At 42.1% G+C, this 13,214-nt stretch overlaps 1 protein-coding gene across 1 annotated transcript in view; it reads left to right on the plus strand.

Annotated features, from left to right (window-relative positions):
* Positions 1-454: 454 nt before the first annotated feature.
* The window catches only part of KPNA3 (karyopherin subunit alpha 3), a gene marked incomplete at both ends in the record, with an annotated part of 86,258 nt that continues 73,498 nt past the window's right edge, over positions 455-13,214 (plus strand). The window contains one exon of the mRNA XM_080688977.1: positions 455-523. Within this exon, the coding sequence (XP_080545103.1) occupies positions 455-523 (69 nt within the window). The remainder of the gene's footprint in view (positions 524-13,214) is intronic.

Here is a 13,214-nt window from a genome sequence, read left to right on the forward strand (position 1 = left end):
CACCGCGATCCCGGCATGCCCCTCGTTGTCTTGGGGCGTGGAAAACCACGCCGCCCCGAGCCTGGCATGCTGGGAAGTGTAGTTGCCGCCAGCCGTCCCGAGTCTGAGGGGGGAGGCGGTAAAAGCTGCTAAGTCCGGCTCCATTTCCAGCACAGGACTGGCGGCCCTGAGGGTGGCCCGACTTGAGGGAGAGGGACAGGGCCACCCCGAGGGCCAGCCGGGCCGCGGTCCGGGCCGCGCCGTCCGCGGCTAGCGTCCGGGCGCGCCGCTCCTCCGCGCCCTCGGCCCGGCCCGGCCGGCGCCTCCCCCGGCGCTGCTGCCACCTCGCGCTCGGAGGCGTCACGGAACGTGCTCCCCTCCCTCCTCCCTCCCCCCTCCCCCCTCCTCCCTCCCGGCCTCCCCCGCTCCCCTCCCGCGCCGAGACTCGCCGCCGCCGCCGGAGCCGCTCGCAGCCATGGCCGAGAACCCCGGCTTGGAGAACCACCGCATCAAGAGCTTCAAGAACAAGGGCCGCGATGTGGAGGCGAGTGCCTGCGCGGGCCCGCGGGCGGCGGGGCGGGGCGGGCGGGCGCCGGGCCGGGGCGCCGGCGCGCGGGCAGCGGAGTTGGCGGCCGCCGGGCGGCCCCGCGGCCCCGGCCGGGCGGAGTGGGCGGCGGGCGCGGGCCGGGCCGAGCCGCCGCGCGGGGCCGGGCCACGCCGGGCGTGCGGCCCCGTCACGCGGGCGCGGCCTGCTGCGGGCGCCGAGGGGCTGCGCGGCTGAGGCGGGGTCGGCGGGCCGGGGCCGCGCGGGCGGGCGGGCGGGGATGCTGCGGCCGGGCCGGGCCGTGGACCGCGCTGCCCGCGCCGGCGGCCGCGCACCCTGCCGCCCGGGCAGCCCCTCCGCCGCCTCCCGCGCCGCCGCACATGGAGCCTGGCTCCGCGGGTCCCGGCGCCTGCCTCGGGAAGCCGGGCCCAGGCGGGCGGTGGCGGCCCGCAGAGGGGGGTGGGGACCCGCCTGGTAACTGACTTGAGGGTGGCGGATGGGGGAGGGTAGGATGCGCCAAGACCATTTTCTTATATTCCAATGCTGTCCTTCGGACCAGTCGTGCTGAGCTGTTCCAGCATATACTCCTGTTACTGCCGGCATTTGGAGAGAACTGAAGGTGGACAATAGTTTGCCATCTATTGTGTTGAGGCTTGGGAAAAGAGGTTATTCCGACCTCGGTTCATTGGACCTTTTTTCCTTAGCCTTTCTTGGAGTGGGAGTGTGCATAGGATGATCATTTCTTTGACACGTTTTGCTGAAATAAATTGGTTACTGAGGTTCATGCGTCCTTGTATATACCTTTATGCATCAAGCTGGTAGATTTGCCAAGTGGTTGCAAAACTGTAAACATTCATTGTGGTCACTCAGTTCGTTGCTACTCAGCATGTTGCCATTGTCTCATTAAGGTGACATTAGCAGCTACTATTTGCAAACTCTGCTTATCGAGGCAGCGCTAGAGGTCTCTCTGCAGCTACTAAAAGCGATGAAGTATAATGCAAAAACTTTACTGGGACTCTGACCTCTGGATTTGATGGGGCTAGGGGGTTGTTGTTTGAGTACATAGGCTCCTTTTCTCATAAGATTCTAGGTGTCAGCATAATTTGTAGTTCGGTAATTTTTACTAAGGGGTCGGTGTTTTATTTAACCCAGTCTTAGAGAAGATGATGAGGTAAATATGCCATTCAGTGTTCTTTTTGTAGAGAAACAAACATGGGTCAATTTTCGGAGTTACAAAATGAAATGCTAATTGGGAAAAACCAAGGGGGATATCTATGGAATTCCCATTTGAGTGGGACAAATAAAGGTCATCTGCCTCTGTCCTGATCATGCTTAAATTTCCTTTGTGAGAAATATGTCTAAGCAAAAGTGAAACTTAGGAATAGGAACAAGAAATTTTGAAACTGCCTCCTGTTACTAGGAACACAAAATTTTGAAACTGCCTCCTATAACTTGACTAGAGTTAATTTTGAACCTTTTTTTAAACCAGTAATTTTCCTTGAAGTCTACTCTTACAGAGCAAAGACCTATAGCTTGAAAATTAATCATATTGCTTGTATAGGGAAACTAATAATACTGTTTTCTCTCTTGGCTCTTGGTACAGGTTTTTGTCTTATATTTACTTCCCTTGTGTTCTGGGAGCTTAGTGATGCCTAGTATAGACTCCTGTACATAATAGGAACACAGAAAACACTTGCTGCTGATCAGAGGGCAACCAGTGACTATTCTGGATACATGAAAAAGACAATATGGTTGCTCTGCTATTTAGCTTGATCTTGGTCACAACATTACATTTCCCAGGATACATTAGGGTAACTAAGACATCACATAGCAGTCAGATGGTAGTTGTATGTGGCAGACACTAATACTATACTGACAGCTTTATGCTATCTTCTTTAATCATTATAATAACTTTATGAGCTAGGTATGTGGCACTATTCCCACTTTACATGAGGAAAATACTTTTTTTTTTTTTTTGGTGGGTCTGGGGATGGAACCCAGGGGTATTCAACCTCTGAGCTATACCCCCTGCCCTATTTTTTATTCTTTATTTTGAAACTGGGTCTCACTGAGTTGCAGAGGGCCTCACTAAGTAGCTGAGGCTGTCCATGAACCGCGATCCTCCAGTCTCAGCCTCTCGAATGCTGGGATTACAAGCGTGCGCCACCAAGCCCAGCTCAGGAAAGTACTTTAGATGCATAATCTCAGAGTGCGTTTATAGTCTGTACAAGTCATGCTGTGGGTATGAGCATTAATTCACTCACTAATTGTCTACTGGGTGTCTAACAGTGTTAGATCTTGGGAATACAAACAGGAATAAAATTCAATCTGTACCTCAAGGAGCTTACAGTCTAGTGGGTGAAAATTAAAATGAAGAACATTAGTAAGTGTTATATGGGTATTTCAGACATTCATGAAAAGACCCTGATTTGGAGCAGGAGATGTCTTGGTTTCTAATGGATGAATGAGAGTGAACTGACCCTGAAGAGTGAAAGAAAATTAACCCAGGAAGAGGAGGAAAAGCGGAGAAGTAAGGGGCATTTGCGATTTGATGGAGCGCTAATTGAGGAGTCCTGAGTGGAGATTGAGGAGAGAGGAGAGAGAAGACCTAGAGATATGACTAAATGACACCTGGAATCAAACTTGGCCTTTATTGTGGATTTAGATATAACTAAGAGAGAGGCCATCTCTAATTTAGTTGCATCCATTAAGAACTATTACATTAGAACCATCTGACAATTCAGTTCTATAACTAAGTATAATCACTTTGTTCCAGTACAGTGAAACATACTTTGATCTCATCCCTTCTTCACATATAGGAAAGATAAAAGATAAACATAAATTATACAAGCAGTTCATCCACAAATTAGATGTTAAAAGCAAGAATAAAATACATATTTCTTAGACATTTTTAGAAAATGAAAGAGTAGAGTTCTGTGAAGGGATTGTGAGTAGAGAGAAGGTTGCAGAAGAAAATCATTTCATAATAATTCAGTCAAAAATGGCTTCTTAAAAGAGATTTTAAGTTTTTTTTTTTTTTGGAAAGAAAAAACAAGGGTGGTGAATCTTATAGAAAGCGTATACCAAGCATGAAAGAGGCACATAAATTAGTGAGTGGTACTGATTTGTAGCTCAGTCAGTGGTAGAAGACTTGCCTAGGATTTATGAAGCTCTGGGTTCAATCCCTGGCTCTGCAAAAAGAAATTAGTGAATAAAGATCCAGCTGGGCATGGCAGGCACCTACCTGTAATCCCATTACTTGTGAGATTGAGATTAGAGGATTGTTAGACCCTCAGCAATTAAATGAGATCCTGCTTCAAACTAAAAGGGCGTTAGGGAATAGCTCCAAGGTAGAATGCCTCTGGCTTCATTCCCCAGCACCCCCCCCCCATCCAGTTGAAAAGAGGTGATTAGGTTAGGGAGTGAAGATCTGAGACTTCCAGATGGTCTATGTTGGTTTTAGAATATTCTTGTGGCAGAATTTCTTGGAAGATTTTACTTGATAGGGAGATCCTAAGGAACTTAGTCCGCCGCAAAGAATTAGGAATTGTAACATGATTAGAGCAATGGAAAAGGGTGGCAGGATAGTAATATCTAGCATAAGTTTGGAGGAGAGGAGTATTGTTACCTGGGTGCAAGGAAGAATTTTCCAAAAAGTTGAGCCTGGAGATGAGGACCACCTGAAATGAAGAGTTGATGATCTTCTTCTTCCCTTTTCCTCTTAATTTTTCTTATTTTCTTTATCCTTTTCTGTGTAAAGCTCACAGAAGGGGATAAAGGTTATCTTGAAGTTTATAGGTTTTCTTGCCCCTGTATGCTTGAAAGATGTGACAATTTTTTTTTCCTTTTTTGGTGCTGGGGATTGAACCCAAAGGCATTCTATGTCTTAGCTACACTCCTACCCCTTTTATTTTTTATTTTGAAACAGTCTTGCTAAATTGCTGAGTTTGTCCTCAAACCTACAATCCTGTTTCAGCTTTCTAAGTACTGGGATTACAGGTGTGCATCACCATCTCTGGCTGAGATGGGACATTTTATCAGTCACTAATAGTAATAGTTAAAAACCTTAAGTTATTAGCCAGGTGTGGTGGCGCACGCTTGTAATCCCTGCACTTGGGAGGCTGAGACAAGGAGGATCGCACAGATTCGAAGAGAGTCTCAGCTACTTAGTGAGGCTCTCAGCAACTTAATGAGACCCTGTTTCCAAATAAAATATAAAATAGATCTGGGAGTATAGCCCGGAGGTAGAAAGCCTCTGGTTCCACTTCCAGTACCACCCCCCCCCCAAAAAAAAGTTATTTTTGCAGTGTACCAGTGCTAAGTACTTTATGTGGATTATTTATTTAGTCTCTATGATATTCTGTGAAGTAAGTTCTACTATTATTCCCATTTACTACTGAGGAAACTTGAGGTCTACAACTCTTTTTTTTTGGGGGGGGTGCTGGGAATTGAACCTATCAGGGACATTCTACCTCTGAGCTTCACCCTCAGTGCTATTTTATTTGGAAACAGTCTCTGTAAGTTGCTGAGAGCCTTGCTAAATTTCTGAGGCTAGTTCTGAACTGTGATCCTCCTTCTGAACTTGTGATCCAAGTACTGGGGTAATAGATATTCACTACCATACTCAACTGAGGTCTACAACTCTTAAATAACTAGCTCTAAGTCATAATGTGGTAAATGCAGATCATGGGCAAATATTGGCGTATTATGACTGTAAAGCCAGAACTCTTATTCATTCTGCTGTCCTCCACTGAGGGGAGTCTAAGACTTGACATGTATGAAACATGTTTGAAAATTAGTAAATTGTGAAAATTTTGAAGAAATCTTTACTATATCATAGAAATTCCTAATTTGATACTTTAAAACCTTGCTAATGAAAAATTTTAAGAATGTTATCTATTATTCATTTGTCTTTTTTTTTTTTTTACTCTTGCAGTTTCATTATTAGCAATGAGACATTTGGTTTTTACCAAAAACAAACAAACAAGCCGGGCGTGGTGGCGCACGCTTGTAATCACCACGCTTGGGAGGCGGAGACAGGAGGATCGCACAGATTCGAAGCCAGCCGCGCTGGCGTAAGAGACCCTGTTTCAAAAATATAAAATAGGTCTGGGAGCGTAGCCCGGAGGTAGAAGGGCTTCCAGGAACCCCAGTACCACCAAAACAACAACAACAACAACAACAACAAACAAACAAAACAAAAACGACAGCCTAGCATCTTTGTAATTCTAGTTCTTAGGAGGCTGAGACCAGAGGATCTCAGGTTCATGGCCAGCCTCAGCAAGTTAAGTGAGGCAGTCTATGATTTAATGAGACCCTGCTTCAAACTAAAAAGTAAAATAGGGCCGGGGGTGTAGTTTAGAGGTAGAATGACCCTGGGTTCAATTTCTAGTACTAAAATAAATAAATAAATGACTAGCAACCCATATCCTTGGGCTTAATACTTAAAACATTGAACAATTTTTTTTTTGGGGTGGTACTGGGGGTGGAACCCAGAGGCTTTCTACCTCCAGGCTATACTCCCAGACCTATTTTATATTTTATTTGGAAACAGGGTCTCATTAGGTTGCTGAGAGCCTCACTAAGTAGCTGAGGCTGGCTTCGAACCTGCGTGATCCTCCTGTCTCAGCCTCCCAAGCGCAGGGATTACAAGCGTGCACCACCATGCCCGGCTCAAAACATTGAACAATTTATGCTTTAGTTTCTAATACTGAGGGTAAAATGTATTTTCTCATCTGCAAATTTACTAGTACTCTCAATCTTCTTTCTGGAACTTCTATTGGTAAATGGTAGGAAGGACCTGATTGTCCAAGTATAAAACTTTGTTCTTGATTTCCTTGTTTTTCTTTCTTCACCCTTCTCTGAAGTAGTCATCCAAAGGGCTTTATATTTGCACCTTTGTTGCCAACTTTGCTGCCTTTACCCCTTGTTTAGACCCCTATCATTCTTTGCCTTCAGTGTCTTCTCTCCCCAGCATACCATGTGGATTGATCTTTCTGAAATCTTTCCATGCTACTTTCCTATTCATGATCCTTCCTGTTGCCTTCAAGATAAGTCCCTAGCATGCCACATCTAATTCCCCTTTTTCCATGTCACCTATAATTTTTCTCTTTGTCGTCTTCCTGCCAGCTAGGATAAAGTACTTGAGTTGGTTGGGTAACTGTATAGTTTTCTTTTCATGCATTTATACATGCTATTCTGTAACATACCTCCTTCTTTGACCATCTCTATAATGGGACTCACTCTGGCAAACTCTGTCTTCACTCTGTCCTTCACATATTTTTGGAACACCAAGAATACAATTCTGTTACACCATGTCTAATTAACAGTCAAAAACCCTTTAGAAGTTCTCCAGAAGGCCTTTCCTGACAAATAGCATATTTGATATTCTTAGTCCCTATTCTTTTCCTTGTCTCTAATGCTTTCATAAGTGAATTTTCCTTCACCTCTTTGGGATAGATTGCTGTGAAATACAACAAATCTATGTGTGTGTTGGTATTAAAGTATGCAGGCTCTGTCAAGAAGCCTAGTAAGAATAGGGACCTTGGGCTGCCACTGGTCACTTAGTAACCAATTCATAAAATTTAATAAATACTCTTTAAGAGAGATTTAAGGATATACCTGAAAAACACTGCATTTGGGAGTAAATGGTACATTATTATTCAAAGATAATGATTTCTTTTGGTGTTGACTCCATGGTATTGGCTGTTGCCTAGCCCTGCTTTAACAGTATGTTCTGCTATTAAGTATTTCTACAGTGTGAACTAATTCATACTTGAATGGCAAATGGAGGGAAGTTGTTAATACAAAATTTATTTGTGTGTGTGCGCGCGCACGCGCGCGCGCGCATGTGTGTGTGTGTGTGTGTGTGTGTAGGGTTTCCCTAAGTTGATGAGGGTCTAACTACTTGCTGAGGCTGTCTTCCAACCTGCAATCCTCCTATCTCAGCCTCTCAAGTACTGGGATGCTTATATGCACCTAGCATATGGGTTCCTGTTTGATTTTTTTTTTTTTTTTTCGGGGGTTTGGGGGATGATACTTAGGGATTCATCCCAGGGGCATTCTACCTCTGAAGTACGCCTCTAACACCATTTTTTTTTGTTTTTGTTTTTGGTGGTACTGGGGTTCCTGGAAACCCTTCTACCTCTGGGCTACACTCCCAGACACCTATTTTTATATTTTTATTTGGAAACAGCGTCTCTTAAGCCAGCAAGGCTGACTTCGAACCTGTGTGATTTTCCTGTCTCAGCCTCTCAAGCATGAGGATTACAAGGAGTGCCACCACACCTGGCCATTTAGTATTTTGAAACAGGGTTCTCACTAAGCTGTTGAGGGGCCTCAAACCTTCAATCTTTCTCTCTGCCTCTCAAGTACTAGGATTGCAGGTGTGTGCCACTATACCCAGCTTGTGGTTTATCTTTACCAGCACATTCATGTTTTGCCTTCCTAAGTAATAGCAATTGAGCGCAAAGAACAGCAATGCTCAGTTGTACAGAGCAAGCCCAGGAGTATGCACATAACAAGTTGACCTGTGTCCTACTTGTTCGCTCCATTTAACTAGATTCTCCATCTGAAAGGTGTTTATTGCCCCAGCCAATCAGGTGCATTTCACCTCTAAATTTGCAGAACATGAAGTCTTTCATGAATCTCTATGTCATTTGGCAGGCACACTGTAGTTTTCTTGAATTTACTAGCAGAGCATATATCCTTGGATTATTCTTTCTACCCATTGAGTGTAGGCATGTGTTGGGATTTTGTCTGTAACTCTACTGTAGGGATGTTTCCTTGTTCATATCAGCAGCTTCCTTAGCTTTAGCCATCATTTCAGTGTGTGTGGGGGGCATATATATGTTTTAATCATCTGCTGGAAATTATTCACATGAGTATTTCAACATTTTGTCAGACTCAATGTGTTTAAAGCTGTGTTCTGCTTTTTTTGTTTGTTTTTGTTTTTCTGCTTATGGCATCATTGCCCTAACTGTGACCTGAATTTGAAACTGGAGGCTTCTTGGATTTCTTCCTCATCTTCTACATTCAGTCAGATAGTCATGTAGCTTGAATCTCTGTGCTATCTCTGAATTTTGGCCTTGCCTTTATTCCTCTGCTTCCACTATCACCTGTCAGTTTAAAATTGCCTCCAAAGTGATGTTCTTTATCCAGTTTACAAGATCTTTCAGGAAGCCTGATGCTTGATTATTTCTGCCGATTCAATCTTCTCCCTTCCCCCACCCTCTTAAGCTCTAGCAGCACTGAACTTCTTATATGCTTATACATAATCTGGAATGCTGTCCTCCCTTCCTAGCCAGTGTTGTTTCTATTCTCAGGGCTATCCTGCTGACTGCAATGTCCTTCCCTGCCTCCTGTTGCCGGGCTAATTCTTGCCCCTTTTAAATTCTCAACTGTAGGTTGGGCACCTTTCTAAAAACTTTGAGTATATTCTGGTTATAGTTGTGTTAATATATTTTAATTATATTTTATTGATTTCTCCTACCAGATTGTGAGCTTTTTGAGGATTTAGTCTCTGTATCTTCCTTGTCTACTTAGTATGGAGGCTGGAACAAAGCAAACACTAAAATATTCCTTGAATAAATATATCCGTACTATGTACCACTGGTACAGTAATTTTCCCACAGTATATATTTGAACTGAAACTGAGTCTTTTAGTATCCTTTTCTACTGCTTCTCAAATCAAGTCCAGACTTTTTGTTATGACAAGTACTGGAAGATTAAGGCACATACATGTAATTTAGGGATTAAGGCACAAGTCTTTTGAGACTGGTTTATTTTGACTTAGCATAATGTTGTCAAGGTTCTTCCATATTGTAGCCTGTATAAGTATGTCCTTTTTTATGGTGGAATAGTGTTCCATTGTGTTTACATACCACATTTTGTTTATCCAGTCTTCCATCGGTGGACACTTGGGTTACTTCCTCCTTTTGACTGTTGTCTCCCCACCATTTAAAAAGTGTCATCTTCTAAATTGTTGAAAAATAAGGTCATTTTTCTTACTTTAAATTGTGTCTTATGAAATTGCCATTTTTGAGTTTCAAAACAGCCAAGTATTGGCAATTTCAAATGGTTTAGCTTAATAGAATGTCCTAATTATAGGATTTGTCTCTTTCTTAATAGTGTTGCTTAATTCGTTCCTCCTTTCTCTCACCATCCTTAGGATTTTTGGTAAACTGAAAGTTGAATCTAAAGGCTTGATCAGCTTCAGGTTAGACATTTTTTAATTTAAAAAATTAAATTGGAGCTGGGCATGATGGCACACGCTTGTAATCCCAGTGCTTCAGTGGTTGAGATGGGAGGATCATGGTTTACAGACAGCCTAAGCTACGTAGGCCCTCTGCAACTTAGTAAGACCCTGTTTCAAAATAAAGAATAAAAAAAGGGATGGGGGTGTAGCTCAGAGGTAGAAGACCCCTGGGTTCCATCCCTAGTACTGCCAAAAAAAAAATTTTTTTTTTTTTTTTTTTTTTTTTTTTTTGGTGGTACTGGGGTTCCTGGAAGCCCTTCTACCTCCGGGCTACACTCCCAGACCTATTTTTACATTTTTATTTGGAAACAGGGTCTCCTAAACCAGCGCGTGCGGCTGGCTTCGAACCTGCGCGATCCTCCTGTCTCTGCCTCCCAAGCGCGGGGATTACAAGCGTGCGCCACCACGCCCGGCAGAAAATTTTTTTTTAATTGATAAGACTGTATATACTTTGGAGTACATTTCAATATTGATATTAAAATTGACCAGAGTTCATATTATAAAAGATAAATAGTTTAATATCATGAATATGAAAGTTACTACATTTGTTGAAATGAATTTATTTAGGTGAAATGTGGCTACTAGATGACACTTGAATGAAGAAAAGCAACATGACTTTTTGGTATCTAGTAAAGGAGTTACAAAATGGATTTCTAGAAAATCTAACTTTAAGGCTGGGTGTGGAGGCACACATTTTTAATCACAGCATTCCAGAGCATGAGACAGGAGGATCAACATTCTCCTGTGCCCTCGGCTACTTAGTGAGGCCTTCTGCAACTTAGATCTTTTTTTCAAAATAAAAGGATAAAAAAGCCGGGCGTGGTGGCGCTTGGGAGGCGGAGACAGGAGGATCTCGTAGGTTCGAAGCCAGCTGTGCTGGCTTAAGAGACCCTGTTTCCAAATAAAATATATAAAAAATAGGTCTGGGAGTGTAGCCCGGAGGTAGAAGGGCTTCCAGAAACCCCAGTACAACCAAAAAGAAAAGGATAAAAAATAGGACTGGGGGTGTAACTTGGAGGTAGAATGCCCCTGGGTCTCATCTAACTAACTTTAAAATCTAACTTTAGAGATAGTGGTATTTTCTTTCTATAACTGATACCTCCTTTATCTTGGAGGTAAAGGAATGGTAAAAATGTAAGGTGTGTGTAGCTATTCTTTGATATTAAAAATTTTATAATAGCCTAGCCAATATTAAAAATTTTGTAATAGCCTAGCCAGTATTATCAGTTAACAGTATGGTAAAATAAATTATGACTATTTAGTTATTTATTTTGAATTAATCATTCTGAATGGTTAGGTTTTCTAGGTTATAGAATTTATTTATTTATTTATTTATTTATTTATTTATTTATTTTTGCTACTGTGGATTGAACCCAGGGACACTCAACCTCCAAGTTATACCCCAAGACCCTTAGAAAAAAAAATTTTTTTTTTTTTAAACAGATTCTCGCTATGTTGCTGGGGCTGTCCTGGAATCTGTAGTCCTCCATCTCAGCCTCCCGAGTATTGGGATTACAGGTGTAAGCCACCACTGCCAGCTAGAATTTATGTATTCTTTACATACCAGAATTTCTTTTAAGATGCCAAGGCTTTAAAAGTGTTCTATATTTCTCTGCCCTCTTAAATAGAATACAATTTAGTTATTAGTTCATAAGAATTTCTACTATACATATAGGTATTGAGTTTTTCTTTTCATAAGTGATATACTTTCAGGATCTTAGATAATTTTTTTGTGTGTGTGGTACTGGGGGTGGAACTCAGGGGCTTTCTACCTCCAGGCTGTATTCACAGACCTATTTTATATTTTATTTGGAAACAGGGCCTCACTAAGTTGCTGAGAGCCTCACTAAGTAGCTAAGGCTGGCTTGGAACCTGTGTGATCCTCCTGTCTCAGCCTCCCAAGTATGGGGATTACAAGTGTGCACCAACATACCTGGAAAAATTTTGTTTTTAATTTTTATGTATTTGTGGGGTTTTGCTCTTCTTATATATATCTGGACTTTGCTTTGCTTTCTTTCAGTCTGTCTACTTTCTCTTTGATACTGTTAGCATGTTTGCCTGAGGTACCCCATCTTCTCTTTTTGTTTGATTTGTATATCCTAGTGACTGCAAAACAGACCTGTTAAATATTTATTTTGTGTTTTCTGTGTGCTAGGCAGACATTGTTAGGTCACAAAGATTATAAATATGAAAATATTTTTTTCTGATCTAGGGAAGTTCAGAAAGAGAAATTGCTGCCTAAACATTTCCTTAGTGTACAGTATAAGTTCTCTAATACAGGTATCTAATTTACAAAGTACTCTCAGAGTGTAGAGAAAGGGAGTGACTGTCTACACTTGGGGAAATTGAGCAAAATTATATAGAAGGTCATACTTTAGCTAGGTCTTGAAGGATGAATTTGCCAAGACAGAAGGAAAATTAGCATTAGTAGCAGTGATGGTCTGGGCATTGGAGGCCTGACATGTGCAAACAACACTTGATATGGTGGCATTACATCCATTGCCTATTTTGGAAACAGTATTCTGATTTGGCCTTTAGAAGCTACCATTTTGTCACTGGATATCTCTTGGTACAGGGGGTTTTTTAAGCTACTCTTACCTTCTTTGGTTAGTTAGGGTGCCTCACCCTTTTCAGGCTAACACAAATTAGGCCAATCAAATCTGTCCTTGGCATTTAAATCTTGAGTGAGCTGATACTGGGAGTTAATTCATCCTGACAGAAGTTCTGTGAAGGAAACCATCCATTAATTCCTGCCACCTAGGTCTGTGGAAGTTGCTGTCATCATGTGTTTTCATAGGCTTGATTCTTCAGCTTCTCCTTTGCTTCTGTGAATTGCTCTATATCCTTCCAATAAATTTTCTACTCCCCCTTTTTTTCTCTTAAATTAAAACCTCAGTTTTCATTGCTTTAAGGTGATTGACTGTCTTGGTTTGCCTGCAACTGAGGGAGTTACCAGAACACAGGACCTTAAGTGTTCATACTAGGAGTCTGGCTTAACAAATCACTCTTAATTGAAATGGTTTGGATATAAAGATAGTTTTGAAATCCAAATGTTCAGGTAGAGATATCCATTATGCAGGTGAAAATAATGTGTGCATAACTAGCTTTAGTTATTTTTTACTCCACAACTATTTAAATTCTGAACAAAGCACGAGGGATAAAACAGTGAAAATAATAACAACCAATAATTATTGAGCATTTAACTTTGTACAAGACATTCTGCTTATTAAAAAAAACCAAAAACCTTAAATCCTCACAAGACTTCTATTATACAAACGAAGAAAATGAGTCAAGTAACTTGCATAAGAAGATGCAAATAGGAAGGGGCAGGCTGACATTCAATCTTAGATTTCTGGCTCTAGACCTCATCCTTTTCTGTGTTTTTGTGGTACTGGGGATTGAACCCAGGGTCATTCTACCTCTGACCTACACCCT

The sequence above is a fragment of the Muscardinus avellanarius genome (genome assembly GCF_963383645.1).
Source record: "Muscardinus avellanarius genome assembly, chromosome: 2".
In the NCBI taxonomy this organism is placed as follows: domain Eukaryota; kingdom Metazoa; phylum Chordata; class Mammalia; order Rodentia; family Gliridae; genus Muscardinus; species Muscardinus avellanarius.